Source organism: Anguilla anguilla, chromosome 2, assembly GCF_013347855.1.
Source record: "Anguilla anguilla isolate fAngAng1 chromosome 2, fAngAng1.pri, whole genome shotgun sequence".
Taxonomy (NCBI): domain Eukaryota; kingdom Metazoa; phylum Chordata; class Actinopteri; order Anguilliformes; family Anguillidae; genus Anguilla; species Anguilla anguilla.
Genome location: NC_049202.1, coordinates 36057465 through 36070641, shown reverse-complemented (window position 1 = coordinate 36070641; position 13177 = coordinate 36057465). Strand labels below are relative to the sequence as shown.

General features: G+C 40.1%; 2 protein-coding genes across 2 annotated transcripts; one reads left to right on the top strand and one right to left on the bottom strand.

Moving 5' to 3' along the window:
- The first annotated feature begins 2892 nt into the window (after positions 1-2892).
- Positions 2893-6543, top strand: LOC118221657 (sperm acrosome-associated protein 5-like). The gene is made up of 5 exons (XM_035406919.1): positions 2893-3089; positions 4132-4392; positions 4805-4880; positions 5054-5119; positions 5378-6543. Exons 1-5 carry the CDS (start codon positions 2906-2908, stop codon positions 5439-5441), a joined length of 651 nt encoding a protein of 216 aa, XP_035262810.1. The 5' UTR covers positions 2893-2905; the 3' UTR covers positions 5442-6543.
- Positions 6544-9739: 3196 nt separating this feature from the next.
- On the bottom strand, positions 9740-12974 carry LOC118221632 (small integral membrane protein 28-like). Its single transcript, XM_035406868.1, has 2 exons — positions 12732-12974; positions 9740-10773 (listed from the first exon to the last, which is right to left on the bottom strand). Exons 1-2 carry the CDS (start codon positions 12837-12839, stop codon positions 10351-10353), a joined length of 531 nt encoding a protein of 176 aa, XP_035262759.1. The 5' UTR covers positions 12840-12974; the 3' UTR covers positions 9740-10350.
- Between the last annotated feature and the right edge of the window lie 203 nt (positions 12975-13177).

Genomic DNA, 13177 nt, shown 5'->3' with positions numbered 1-13177 from the left:
ACACTCCTCTGCCGCCAGAATGCTGCTGGGGTGCATTCGGCTTGGCTGATCCTTCCCTGGTAATCCTGGAGCTGGTGTTCTTCATTTTGTGCAGCCATTGGAGAGGGCATGATCTGAAAAGAGGACGCAGGGCTTTCTCAGGAGGTAGTACCAGAGAGTCATCACAGCCAATTTTATGGCGAGACATTCCTTTTCGATGGTACTCCCTGGGGCTGAGCTGATGTAGAGCACCAGTTGCTCCTCCCCATCCAACTCCTGGGCCAACACTGCCCCCAGTCCTCTATCTGAGGTCAGGGTTGGTAAACGCTAGTTCGAATAGACCTGACATCCTACAATTTGCACAGGTCTTTCAGTGGCAGTGACATAAATGATGTGCCTTGATCAGTGAGAATCTCTTTCGGGATTCCCACCCAAAAGAAAAAGTTAAATAGCGCCTCTGCAATAGTCTTAACCAATATATTGCGAAGGGGCACTGCCTCTGGGTAACGTGTTGGGTAATCCACTAGGACTAACACAAAATGGTAGCCTTTGGTACTTTGTTCTAATAGCCCGAAGAGGTCCATGCTAATTCTCTTTCAAAGGGGACCTCGATTAAAGGAAGCGGATGTAAAGGAGCTTTTGGAATAGCCACTGGATTTTCTTTTTGGCACTCCAGGCACTCCGCACACCATCGGGGATGTCACCCCGTATGCCTGGGCAATAAAATTGAGCCATTATATGGTTAGGTGTTTTGTCCTTCCCCAAATTACCTGCCATCGGATTGTTGTGAGCCACCTGAGAAACCATATTCCTATGGCTTTTTGGCACTAAAAGTTGTGTGGTGTACATGGGTCCCGACTTAACCAATATAAGTTGTCTTTAATTATGCAGAAATAGGGGTATGACACTGCCCTCTGCTGGTCAAGAAGTTTACCATCAATTTTAATCACTTAGTCAGCGACTTGGCTCAACATTTAATTCTGAGACTGTTTGAGGGTGAAGTCAGTCACTCAAGAGAGCAGGGGAGGACCACTAGTATACCCCCGACTCTGTCAGTCATTTCTGCCTCACATAGATCCAGAGGTTGTCCACCAGACGGTCCCTCCCCGGAATCACCATCATCTGTGACCACCTCACCCCGGGCTGAGGCGAAAGGACAATGAACACATAACCCATGTCAGACTCCTTCTGTCAATCTTCATCTTGCCATTTCCTGAAACCCTTGCCAATCATGTCCCAGAATTTGCAGAAGGGGGGTGCGGGCACTAACCCCAGCCACCATACTATATTTTTGTCCCCCAATTTAAAATTCAATCTGTGCAGCTGGATAATAATGTACATCCCTGTGCACACCTAATGTCCACCTCAGTGAGCCTGTCATTAGTGTAGCCAGGGTATGCACCAGGGTATGAGAGCACCCAGAGTCTAACAAAGCCTGGACTGTATCCCCTTTCATACTAACAGGTATGAGATACCTCTGCTGGAGCAGGGGAGGGCTGGGTGGCGGATGGAGTCAGTCTCGTGATGATTATCTCTATTAAGGGATAATCCTTTTGTATGTGGCTCTCACGTCTGGAACTCCAACAGCCCTGCCCCGAAGTTTCTTGCCTGGCCTGAGACTGGGGAAGTTAAATGTGTGGCGTCGGGACCTTGTGGGACGAGGTGGGGGGCTGGGGTTTTTAAAGGGCAGGTTTTGGGAGAGTTCTACCCTCTGTCCTCTCGGACAGACAGATGGTTCTCTGCCAGCTGGATGGCCGCACTTAGGGAGGTTGGTTGGTGGCACCGGAGCCAGTCAGAGGTCCCTTTCGGGAGCCCCATTATGAACTACCCCAGTCCCACCTGTCCACAATCTCTTCCGGAGTGTGTCACTTTGGTTGCAGCCAGTGTCGGCAGGAGTCGAGGAGCTGCTGAGCAAAGGCGAAGGGCCAACCGACTGAGGCCTATCCTCCTAACGAGTTCTCTGTAAAAATAAAATATTAAAACAACAAAAGCAAAATAAATTAACAAAAACTGACAGCTTTTCAGCCAGCATTACATTCACGCTCACACTCTCTGAAGGATATGTGATCCCAGTCATGATTGTCTGGCAGCAGTGTAATATAATGGGTAAGGAGTTGGCCTTGTAATCTAAAGGTCACTGGTTTGATTCCCTGGTAGGACCCTGCCTTCAGTATATATCCAGCTGTTTAATTGGATGCAATTTAAAAGTGGCTCTGGATAAGAGCATCTGCTAAAATGCCTGTAATGTAATTATCTTGCCATCCCAGGTCAGAGAGCCTCATCATATTTATAAAATACAGCTTCCTCCATTTGCCTCATGAACATGCAAGCCTTCAAACTAGCATTTTAATTATGTTTTAAGACAAATGTCTGAGCATTTTAAAAGCTAAAAGCTCTTTCCCAAGGATTTTAAAGGGCCTGCTGTGTGATTACTGTTACTTTTTCCCTTGCTTTTAATAAAACTCAAATTACCTTTTGTGTCATTTTATGCATTGTTGTTAACTCAGTATCACATTTTGAACTTTGCACACATATTCTATTAAATAGCCTGTTAGTTAATGTCATTTGTAGTCTTGCATATATTGTGTCGTAACCTGTGTGTGTGAACCCCCGCCCCCAAACTCCACCCCCGCCCTAAGATCAAATATCAATTTATCATGTGATATGATACAATTTCATGAATGTTGCATTATTCTGAATCTGGTGCTGATATGATCGGTAACAAAACACTTACAAAGGATATGCAACTATAGTAGTTTGATGACTTAATGCTGTGAACAGTACCAGTTTGTTTGATTCTTAGAATCAATATGGCATCATACCAAACGGAAGTGTTCTTTGAGTCTAAATGTCATCTAAAAGCACATAAGTGTGATCTGAAGTCCAGAACTCACATTGCACCGGAGAAAAGACAGGACGAACGAAGATGAAGACTGCAACTGCATTAGAGATTCTGGCACTAGCAACTGTGGCAGCCCTCGTGATCAACAATGCGGAGGGGCAGAGTGTCACAAAATGCACTCTGAAGAAGAAACTAGAGGAGGCAGGCCTGCCCTTGCCCGACAATTCCAGGGAAAATGGCCTTACAAAACAGAATCTGCTGGCAAAAAGTAAGTTTCACCCTGAATGTAGATCTTTTAGATTACTTAGAGGGACATAAAATTCTGTCTACCCATGTGACTACCCTGACAAAAGCCTACATTATAGATTTTGATTTACACATATTAAATATTTTATTTCAATATGGTTATGGTATAGGGTTATGTTTTTATTAATGAAATATCTCTAAAGGAACATTTACACTATTACTGTAATAATTAATGATAAATTACAGTGTGGTCTGTATGTAACATAAATATGACAAATACATTTATATTACATGTGTATAGTGCATTGCAAAAGTTTTCACCAAGTCCCATTTTGCTGAGTTAAGAATGATAGCTACACATTTATTTTAAGTGAATATTTTTATTTAATGATCGGATTGAGGTCAGGACTCAATCCGATCATTAAATAATGACTACAAAACACAGGTCCGATAAGGTACAATACTCATTTTGTACAGTTGTTCATAGCTGTGAACATATTAAAATCCAGTGCACACAGTGAACATTATTCTGACATAACCTATGCTAAGTCAGACTAGGAAGGTTTACAAGCTACAACATCAAGACAATGATACAAGGCACAATGAGTGCTGGATGGAGGTACTTGTAACATGAGTGGCACAGGAGGTATGTGTAGCATAAAAGAGGGGAATAGTGATAGAAATGATCCCAAACTGATGATAGTTCGTTAGTTCAGGTATAGTGTGAAGAGATGCGTCTTCAGACCACGGTGGAAAATGGACAATGAGGGAGTGGTTTGTAGAGGGACAGGGAGTTTCTTCCACCACTGGGGAGCTAGGGTGGAGAAGCTCCGTGGTAGAGACGTATGTAACAAGTTTTGCAATCCACATCAAGTGAGGATGGATGGCTTAATAGTAGGCTACTATTGAAAATAAACAACTTGATCTAACCATGGTGCATTTTCATACATGTAAAACATGACAGAGCAAGAATAACTTCCCATACATACAGACTATATTAATCTCATGTATTACTACACTGTCCTTTGCTCTGATCTTACTCATGCCCTTTCTGTCTATTCCAGTTGTCTGCAAGGTTGAGGTGAACACTGGCTTCAACACCAGCGCTGTGTCCCATTTTGAAATGGGAGGGAAAAGTTCTGTGGGGTCAAAAAGTCAAAGTTCATCCAGGCAGGAAAGTGCATCTTCAGATGCTCATAGTTCAGAAAGCCATGAGGAGGACATGCCCATCACAACACTGTATGGGCTTTTCCAGCTGCCTGGTACAGTGGCCTGTGCCAACGGCTCCAACCCAAGTCTCAACATCTGCCAGATGGATTGTGCCGGTAAGTGGACTTTCCCTGTAAATTACACCATTCTCTGGAGCAAGCTGACTCTATAGATCAGGGGGTGCCCATTCCTGTTTCTGGAGATCTACCATCCTGTAGGTTTTCATTTCAACCCTAATTTGGCCCGCCTGATTCTACTAATTAGCAGCTAAATTAAATCTCTGGCTGTTGAATGAGGTGTGCTTGGTTTGGGTTGGAGTGAAAACCTACAGGACGGTAGGTCTCCAAGAACAGGATTGGGCACCCCTGCCACAAATGGTTTAAAGCAAAAAATGTGACGTAGGATGCTTTCAATTTTGAGTGGTACTAATTTCAGCTTCTCCATACATTGTTTTTACGAAATTTAAATGGTACAATTAAAATTAATAATATTTTTTTTTGTTTTGGATGAATGTTTTTTTTATTCAAGAACTTATTGATGATGATATCACTGATGACATTGCCTGCCTTAAGACACTTCTAACACCAGATTCGAGTGATCAGACGTGAGTACAATTCATCAAAACGTCAGGTCAGAGTAGACACCTGAGAATGCCGCAAGTATTTCCGTAAAATAGAAAAAAACATTTCATACTAATTTTACCTCAGAGTTTCTCTAAAAAGATTTTTTTTGTCTTGTATATAATTTACTAACAGCAATGTTATATTATTGAAACAGAAATGAGGATGATGATGATGGGGATGACGATAATGGTTCAAAATGGAGGAGTTTTTTCAAAGACATGTAAGTTTGAAAAAAGCAACAGCTATTTGCACTGCTGAGTTTTTTTTTAATTACTCAGAATGTCATACCCATTACACATACACATACACTTTTAAATGCTGTAAATACTGTAAATATCTGGTATTTTTTAACTTCTTCATTTATTGATATTATGTTTTTAACAAGTTTTATTAGTTCATCTTCTTGGTTTCTCCACTGAGCTGTAATGTTATTAAAACTGGTTTATGGAGTATTTACATATGTTAATTTCTATTACAGGTGGAAGCCCACGTTTCCAAAGGCATGTGAAAAAGTGTCTAAGTTCTTCTCTAACTGTGTCTGAGAAGCAAAGCCCATTATCTGAAGCTTTAGATGAACCTACATATTCATTTTATTCAATTTCTTTAATGTAATGAATGTCCACCACCAATGGTATAATTTGGGCTGTATATTGGGAGGGGGGGTTAGATGAACACGTCTGTAGGGGGGTCTGGGGGCATGCCTCGCCTCCCCCCATTTTACTTTTGGATAATGCAGTTTTTATCTGGGCTATGGTTACGCTAGTCATTTCAATGCAATTTCTATGTGACTTCTAACATCCGATGCTGCTAGGCTGCATTAAGTGACAGGTTTGGCCATGCACAAATTGGGTTTTGTTAGCACTGGGATTGGACCAGCCAAACGATCAATTTCTCTCACCACCTGTTCATCTACTTTTAAAAGTGACCCATATCCAATACCAGTGTTAACACGGTTGACGCTTGAAACAACCCGACTGTGCACACGAGGGTTTGGTTACCGAATCTGAAGTAAACAAGCACACAGGCACAGCTATATCACCATCTGCAATGGACGCAAACGAGACAGAAATAGCTTGAATTATTCTTTCTTAAGCATCCTTAGAGGTCTGCAATGAACACCCTAAAAATGGGCTGTATCAACATTTCCCCCCACAGGCTCAAAAGGCACGCAATCTCAGTATTTGTCCACTGACTTGAGCCGTTGTCCTCCTGTGTAAACGTAGCCTTGGCGAGGTGGCCTACTGTAGGCCACTTTTTGATTGGACGCTTATATACGCTTTGCGAATGCAGCAGAGGGCACCAGACACCTTCTAGGCTGTATATAATGCTGATGCTTTGCTCACGTTGAACTGTCAAATGTAGACACAACTCAAATATAGCCTGATGTGAGTGGATCTTGGAATTCATGAAGTGACTAACGTAACCATAGCCTTGGATATGCTGTTATTTCACATACTCTACATTTTCATGTTTCTCCCCATATTTTCATTTTCATGCTGCATCACAGGTTCTTCACATACCAAAAGGTGGGAAAATTGACTGTGTTAGCAAGTTGTTACAGATTAACATCACTAGTCTGTAATAGCGATGTAGTGTACTTGTGTATTGGCTAGCTGGGCAGTTAGCCATTAGTATAATACTTGCAGTCCCTTGAAAATAAAACCTTATATCTTGCATCTTCTTGTGATTGCTCCGTAGAATAAGAAATAGATGTGAAAATAGACTGTACTTTTTGTGGTCTGTGGTTAACACAGCAGGCTCCATTATAACCATTATTAATGCTACCTGTTGTCTGGGTACTGTTGGCTACATGACAAAGCAAGATGACAAACAAATCACTCGTCCTACACTTTTATACACATGAAAACACCTAGGGCCATATTTACAAATGTTGGAATTTCTTAACAAAACTGATGGTGTTGAAGATAAAGATAACAAATGATGGAGTCAGGAGCTCCTTTTATAGTTTAATAAAATTACCGGTCGGGAAGATACAAGTACAGACTTCAAAAATATAAAGTCCAAAACATGAGTTTATATAGTTTACAGAGACATGGAACTGTTGTTCCAGTTTATGAGATTAATTAAATCGCCAGGTTCAAAGATTCAATTTATTAGCCAATCATAAGTTAGGATCAGGAAATCCATACCAAAACTGACCATTTGGGCCTAGAGGTCCTTTAATCCTCTTATGCTCTTGATTTATGCTGCAGCTGGAGTTTATCTCCTCTTGCTTACATTCCAACAGATACATGGTATGGGGTGAAATTACATACAATGAGATATATGGGCTATTACAAGTAAACCTACAGCACTCAGTGAAATACATTTATCAAGTTGGTGTAAGGTCACTATGCCATTATATATGATTATATAACACTTTCTGTGAGACACCTTTTTCAATCATAACCCAGTACAAAGCATGCTGCAAATTACCCTTCGGGTCGCAAAATTCTGTGGTGCTGCATGTTTTAAATTTAGTGGGGTGTTTGTTCATTTAAATGCACTGCCGGTATTTGAGATGCATCTTGTGCATGGCAGGAATGAACCATGGTGATGACTTTCGCCTGAAATATTTTCTATTTTTTGAGCAAGCTAAGTAAAAATCTGTTCCAGAAGTCATTTTCAGGTATAAGGCTTCATTTTTATTTTTAAATAAATCAAATCATACATCTTTTAAAAAAGTTATCTGTACTTGAAAAAGATGTCAATCCTAGCCTTTGAGAGGCCCTAAGCAGGATCTGATTTTGGGCCCCCCAACCAAGCATTATAAAAATATATATTTGAATATTTGATGCCCCCTGGAAGTTTGGGGACCCTAAGCAGCTGCTTTTGTTGGTCCGGCCCTGCTTATTAAGATTATGATGCAAACCACAATGCTGAATTTCATCAAACAAGAATGCAGGTCATCCAAAGGGTAATGTCTTGTTTTCTACTCACACAAAGCATAAGTAAAGTGAAACTGTCTACTGCTGCAAGGATATACAATGAAAAGGTAGAAATGCCATGGGACATAGAGTATTTTCTTTCAAAAATGTGTGTGCAAGCTATGCTTAAATGCCAACTTTGAAAGAAACTGTATAATAGTGAAAATTGAGAAGAACATTCCGTCTTTTCCGGTTTAAATAGAACATGACAAAGGAGTTTATTTCTGCAGGGAAGTCTGAAAGGATTTGACAACTGATACTGCATAGACACGGCACAGTCTTCTTCTTCTTCTTCTTCTTCTTCTTCTTCTTCTTCTTCTTAATAAGTATGAGAGAGCCTCTCCAACAAATTTTTCAAGATTGATTTGCGAGGTAGGGGACATCCAGTTCAACGCAGTGCTGATATAAGCAGACCCATCATGGTCCAAAGTCTGTTTTGGTTCCGTCCTCATCCAGAAACAGATTAAAGTTCCCGCCTGTATTGTCGGGATCTGAGGTAAAACGTTTCATTTTGTGAATCCAGCAGTTTCTGAATCTGCTGTTTTTACCACTAACAACCTGTCTGGTACACACAAGTGCATCAACAGTTCAAATACCTTACTTATCCAACATGTACAATATATTTATTTGATTTAACATAACATAACATAACTTAAGATGAGAACAGGCCATTCAGCCCAACACTGCTCGTCTATTCCTACCACTAAACTAAATTTGGTAATTACAATCAAAGATATCAATTATAAAATTTCTAAATTTGTTGATAGGCAGAGCAACCTGTTGGATCAACCTTCATAAAAATGTACAGCTCACAACCAGATTAAAATTAAGAAATGATTAAGTTACAACAAATATTCACATCTCATCTAAAGACAAGGTTCAACTACCTTAAAAAACCACAAATGTTACCGACAAGGATAGGTTACAGTCACACATGAATGAAAGAACATACCACACCACAGCATGTTTGTCCCAAAGTAATCCCAAGACCAAAATTCTAAAACCAAAAGAAAGCAGAATGTTCCTAAAGACCTGAGATGAAATGTAGACCACCATACCTAGACGCAAGACTCAGATGCCAACTTCCAACCAAATGTTAAAAACTGACTGCTAACATAAAGAAATGTGCACATTTTATCTACTGAAAGAAGAGGACACCCCCTCTTCTCCTGGTCTGTGCTTACTAAATTAATGATCAGGGAGGATCCAAGGAGTACTGATTTCTTCATTTTATATGTATTAATGGTCAGGACACTTAACAATACAATGCATCTTTTTTAGGTTATAGGAAAATCTCCATGACCATCTCCTTGTAAGCATTATTAAATATTAATACTTTGAGATATTTTTGTAATATAGTCCAGTTTTGAGGGATTGGAAATGGTGTAGGCGGTAGTAAAGAGGGAGGAATTTAACAAAGGCTGATAGCCGACAGCTTGAATTGGAAGATCAGTACATAGGATGGATCAGGAAAGTAGGCAGTCAGGTTGTGGCAGTAGAAGCTGGGAGAACTCTGTCATGTATAAATGGTCTAAAAATCTCATGTCACTTCTGTCTATTGATTCTTTTCTTCAAAACTACCAGTGGTTATGCTGTTTTCCATTTATCTATCCAGACCTTCAAAAGGCAGAAATAAGCTCAGAAACTCATCTTTGCCTTAAGAAGATAAGATAGATCAAAACATGTACTGGTTTTAAGTAGCTATAATCATTGATTGCTTATTGTCCCACTGTGTGCAGTTCGAGCTCTCCCAGAAATCACAATCAAGTGGACTTTTAAAAATCAAAATGACAGGTGTCTTTGAAATTCTTTATTATAAAGAAATGTCACAAAAAAAAAACAAATTTATACAATATATTTTGTCAAAATGGATTGAAGCATATTATAAAAAGTCTATTTTAATCCTGCAAAAAACAAATCTTTGAATATACAATATATGCTGGTTTTTAGCAAGTTTTTGTTTACACCTGGATGAATTATAAGGCCAAATTAAAACAAATCCTTAAACCAACATGTTATTTTTGAGCTATTTCCTTTCTTTTATGTGTGGCTGGGTTCAACAGGGTTAATACCCTATATTTCTACACAACTGGAAACCAAAGAAAATAAAGCGCTGATACACTGGAAAAAAATTGCTCTTCCTCTTGATACTCTTCATGAGACCTGTCTCAAAACCATGTGCCAGTGCTACTAAGATGAACACAAAGTGATTTTATCAAGAAAGACCAATGAAAACATATCAACACTATACATGTGAGTGGATTGATGCCATAGGTGGCCAGATCCTTTACAAGGCATGGCAACAAACACATGATTAATGGGAGTGTCGCTTTAGTCACCAAGCACTGTCTGTTCCACAAAATTCAACAGGTGTCTAGTAAGCACCCTGGAAGAAGAAACCGCAAGAGTAGATGATTTAATATGCAGATCCACAAAAGCCATTTTAGCTGCCACATTTTCCTCTGTCTGATTAAATATTTAGTTGTAGGTAGAAACTATCCCTCCACACCCTGACTTGCCATTGTTACACGTAGCAGCCACTTGAATTGGTCTCTGGGCACAGCCTGGCCTCCAGGTCTTCCATCTTCATGGACTCCATGTCCTTGGCGCTGGAGGAGCTGGTAGCTCGAGTGATCTTAGTGAGGGTCTCCTCATATGGGGGCGGTAGGTAGACCATGAGGAAGACGCCGTCCGACGTGTCCGAGCTGGAGCGGGAGAACTGCTCAACGTCGCAGTTCAGAGAAGATAGAAACTCAGCATTGCCCTCTGCATCATTCATATCCAGTGCAATGACATTTGCCAGGGCCAGCTTACTGTGAGAGAACTTCCTGTAGGCTAGGAAGGCCAAGAAGCCAATAAAGAGGAGTGAGGCAGTAGGGAGGATGATATAGGCAATGATCTCAGACTTGGTTCCCTCATCGGGGGATAGCTCATTCCAGTGGTAACCCTGGCAACGAAAGTGAAAAGCTGGTGTTATAACATCACTAAAAGCCAGTGTTATTCCTTGGTCTAATTCTGTTCCATGTAATATCATGATTTAAGAAATTCAAAAACTGAATTGGCTATTATTAGTCCAACTCACTATCTTAAACATAGTTAGACAATAAGATCGATGCCAATTTAATTCCTGCATGTCCATTATAAAAATATTAGGCTCTATCTATGGGCTGCATGCTAACTATGCTTCTACTATGAATGGCTGCAGATGGAAGCAACGTTTGCCCTGCTAATTTGTGGCAGAAATACAAGCGTGAGTTGGGGCCTCTAAGACTAAGACCTTGTTTCCTGTTATTGTTTCTTCTCATTACAAGATGCAAGTTAAAATAACTCAGGTTTTGGAGATTCTGGAAGGTGTATTTCTGTCACTAATTAGCAAAGCTAACATTGCTTCTGTCTGCAGCCATTCATAGAGAGACAGCTCAGTTAGCATGCTCATGCTATAGATATTATCTAATATTTTTTGTTGGGTTTCAAGAATTTAGCAAATCTAGTGCATTGTCATATCCTTTAGAGGAACAGCAGTTTTAGAAAAACAAACCTATGTTTAATCCACCAAAGCCAAAACAAATTTATAAAGCTTTATGAGGATACACATGGTCTTGCAGCTCGACATAAAAGCAGTCAGTCTTCAGATTAGGCTGTTTTCCTATGAACTGTCAATTCAACCTGAATCTGCCAGCACACTAATATAATGGACTGTGAACTCATTTGAAATGTGTGGGTGTTTATATCCACTGATCTTTTTGCCTCAAAACTCGAAATTCCTACTATAATGCAAAGTAATATAGCAAAGTGTGCTTTGAGACCTGAGAAGGATTATCGGAAAGCATTCTTTTTATAATGAAAACTGTCAGAAATCCCTAACATCACTCAAGAATGCACAGTTCGTGGACTGCAATGAGACAAATAACACCAGGAAAGCTCAAGCTTGGACATAGATTTCACCCTGCCGGAGTTCATGATTATTATACATTTTATAATAATTGGATAATGTTCCTTCAGTTTTTACATTTACATTTTTTACATTTATTTACATTTGGCATTTAGCAGATGCTCTTATCCAGAGCGACTTACACAACTTTTTTACATAGCATTTTACATTGTGTCCATTTATACAGCTGGATATATACTGAAGCAATTTCGGTTAAGTACCTTGCTCAAGGGTACAACGGCAGTGTCCTACCCGGGAATCGAACCTGCGACCTTTCGGTTACAAGTCTAGTTCCTTATCCACTGTGCTACACTCCGTCCTTTACGAAATGAAATCATACAATGCTGTGTCTTCTAAGCTCTAACTGAAAACTTTTTACCTGGCAGTAATGTGACTAGAGATGTCTACTGCAGTTCAAAAGCCCTTAGTCTAGTACAGTGTAATTGTTTTTCCTTTATATCCATTTACATGTACATGGTGTACCAGTGATAATTGAGAACATTTGCCTTTGCCTACACCTTTAAAACCACTGTGAATTCTAGCATGTGATGTGAATAGCATGCGAATAAGCTACCAAGACAATGCCAATAACTATTACAGCAGGAGTTGCTGACAGTTCTCTGTTTTGTCAATAAGATGTAGAGAACAATTCAATTTGGTATGCAGTTTTGTGTATTCATATAGCATAAATTTAATATAATTCTAAAAATTACAGCAGTAAAAGGTGTGGGTGTCGGAGAAATTAGGAAATCACCCTCTAAATTGATCATTTTTAAAACAAGCACTTCTATGATGACAACATGAATCTGTAGCATTTTTACACTACCAAACAGCAGTTTTGAATGCAATTGTTTCAAAGGTAACATTTCCAAACCAACCTAAGCATAAATATAATCAAGCAGTAAGGAATAATAATCTCTAGCCTTAATTTTGCAGAGAAAATCAGACTCTTGACCACAAGGATTAATACTCACTTGCAATTGTTTCTCCACGGAAGGAGGTGGTGCCCCTGTCACCCAGTCATAGGTACCCCTACCAGCCGGACCAAACTTCATCCAGCTGCTCTCCAGTAGAATGCGCATGCTTCAGAGTGAGCTGTGGCTTGCAGAGCAAGGGGAATGAGCCAGATCGCTGAATGTAGCAGTGATTTATGCCAGCTGTGTAACAGGGCGCCTGATCGAGTGTGCTGGCACGCCAGAACGCAGGCGACGGGGCAGGGTGAAAAGCAGATGTCCTCCTGCTTGCACTTACAGGTCAGCAGTGACCAATCACAGCATAGGGAGCTGAGAGGCAATCTCTTTGGGATTTGCTGCCTGCAGTTGGCCTATATTAGAGATGGTGGAATTGGATTGTCTGTTTAGATTTCAGGAAGCTTAATTTTTCTGTCAGTGTTTAACAGTAATTGAATTACCGTGATGAA